At 48.3% G+C, this 1,126-nt stretch overlaps 1 protein-coding gene across 1 annotated transcript; it reads left to right on the top strand.

Annotated features, from left to right (window-relative positions):
- Window positions 1-807: 807 nt before the first annotated feature.
- LOC107306773 (histone H3-like) lies at window positions 808-1,123 on the top strand (the record flags this gene model as incomplete). The annotated part of the gene is made up of 1 exon (XM_015850123.2): window positions 808-1,123. A coding segment is annotated over exon 1 (273 nt), but the record flags the coding sequence as incomplete, so codon positions are not given.
- Window positions 1,124-1,126: the final 3 nt, after the last annotated feature.

The following is a 1,126-nucleotide window of genomic DNA, read 5'->3' on the forward strand; positions in this document are numbered from 1 at the left end:
ACGCGCCGTCTGCTTTGTACGCGCCATTTACTCCAAGTGCCGCACAAGAGAAATAAAGCGAATCCCTTTCACGGCTCTTACTTATATAGATGAAACCCCGCCTGTTCTCCTCTGATTGGTCAACAATGCAATGAATTTAATTGGCTAAATCTAAGCCGTCTGTAATTCCTAGCTTGCAAAGTAGCTTGTAAGCTTTCTAGTACATCATGTAGTATCTTTAAATTCTTTTCTGTTACGTACTTGTTCGGTTAGATGTGGCGTCGTGATGTAGGCCATATTTGTTTCCAGAAATAGACTTATATGAAAGTTTTAAGGTTTAACTGCAAACAAAACATCTGACTTCTTAGGAAACCCTTCCCTAAACTCAGTGTGACATCAGAGACCAAGACACTTGGTACTTTCTCTCCAGACAACAAATCAGGAAAAGCAATCTTTATGATACGAAACGGCTGGTGACTTCCTGATTGATAGATGACTAAAAACAAAACAAATCCTGTAGGCATATTTTCACTGCTGATAAATATCTGGCTTCCTTCTGCAGGTTAAATAAGGGGTGTGAGAATGCCACATATTGCACAAGGTGACAATGAGAGAAGACAACTAGGTAAAAGCAATAAAAGCTTCACGTATCAGAGGAAGCAGAAAAGTGGAACGCTAGGATTTAAGTTTTAAAGGACGGCATTAGGGACAGTAAGTGGTTAACGCGGGGTTTTCAAATTGGACCAATGATATTTGTCCATTAGCCAGCCAATGGCAATGCAGCGGTTGCTATAAAAGAGGGTCAGGGAAACACAGCAACTCAGAAGTTTTTCTACGGCTTCTGTGTGCAACACTAAGGGCTTGGTGTGCGATGGCGCGTACGAAGCAGACGGCGCGTAAGTCGACGGGCGGGAAGGCGCCCCGCAAGCAGCTGGCTACTAAGGCGGCCCGCAAGAGCGCGCCGGCCACGGGCGGCGTCAAGAAGCCGCACCGCTACCGGCCCGGCACGGTGGCGCTGCGCGAGATCCGGCGCTACCAGAAGTCCACGGAGCTGCTGATCCGCAAGCTGCCCTTCCAGCGCCTGGTGCGCGAGATCGCGCAGGACTTCAAGACCGACCTGCGCTTCCAGAGCTCGGCCGTCATGGCG

The sequence above is a fragment of the Coturnix japonica genome (assembly GCF_001577835.2).
Source record: "Coturnix japonica isolate 7356 chromosome 1 unlocalized genomic scaffold, Coturnix japonica 2.1 chr1random2162, whole genome shotgun sequence".
Lineage (NCBI taxonomy): Eukaryota > Metazoa > Chordata > Aves > Galliformes > Phasianidae > Coturnix > Coturnix japonica.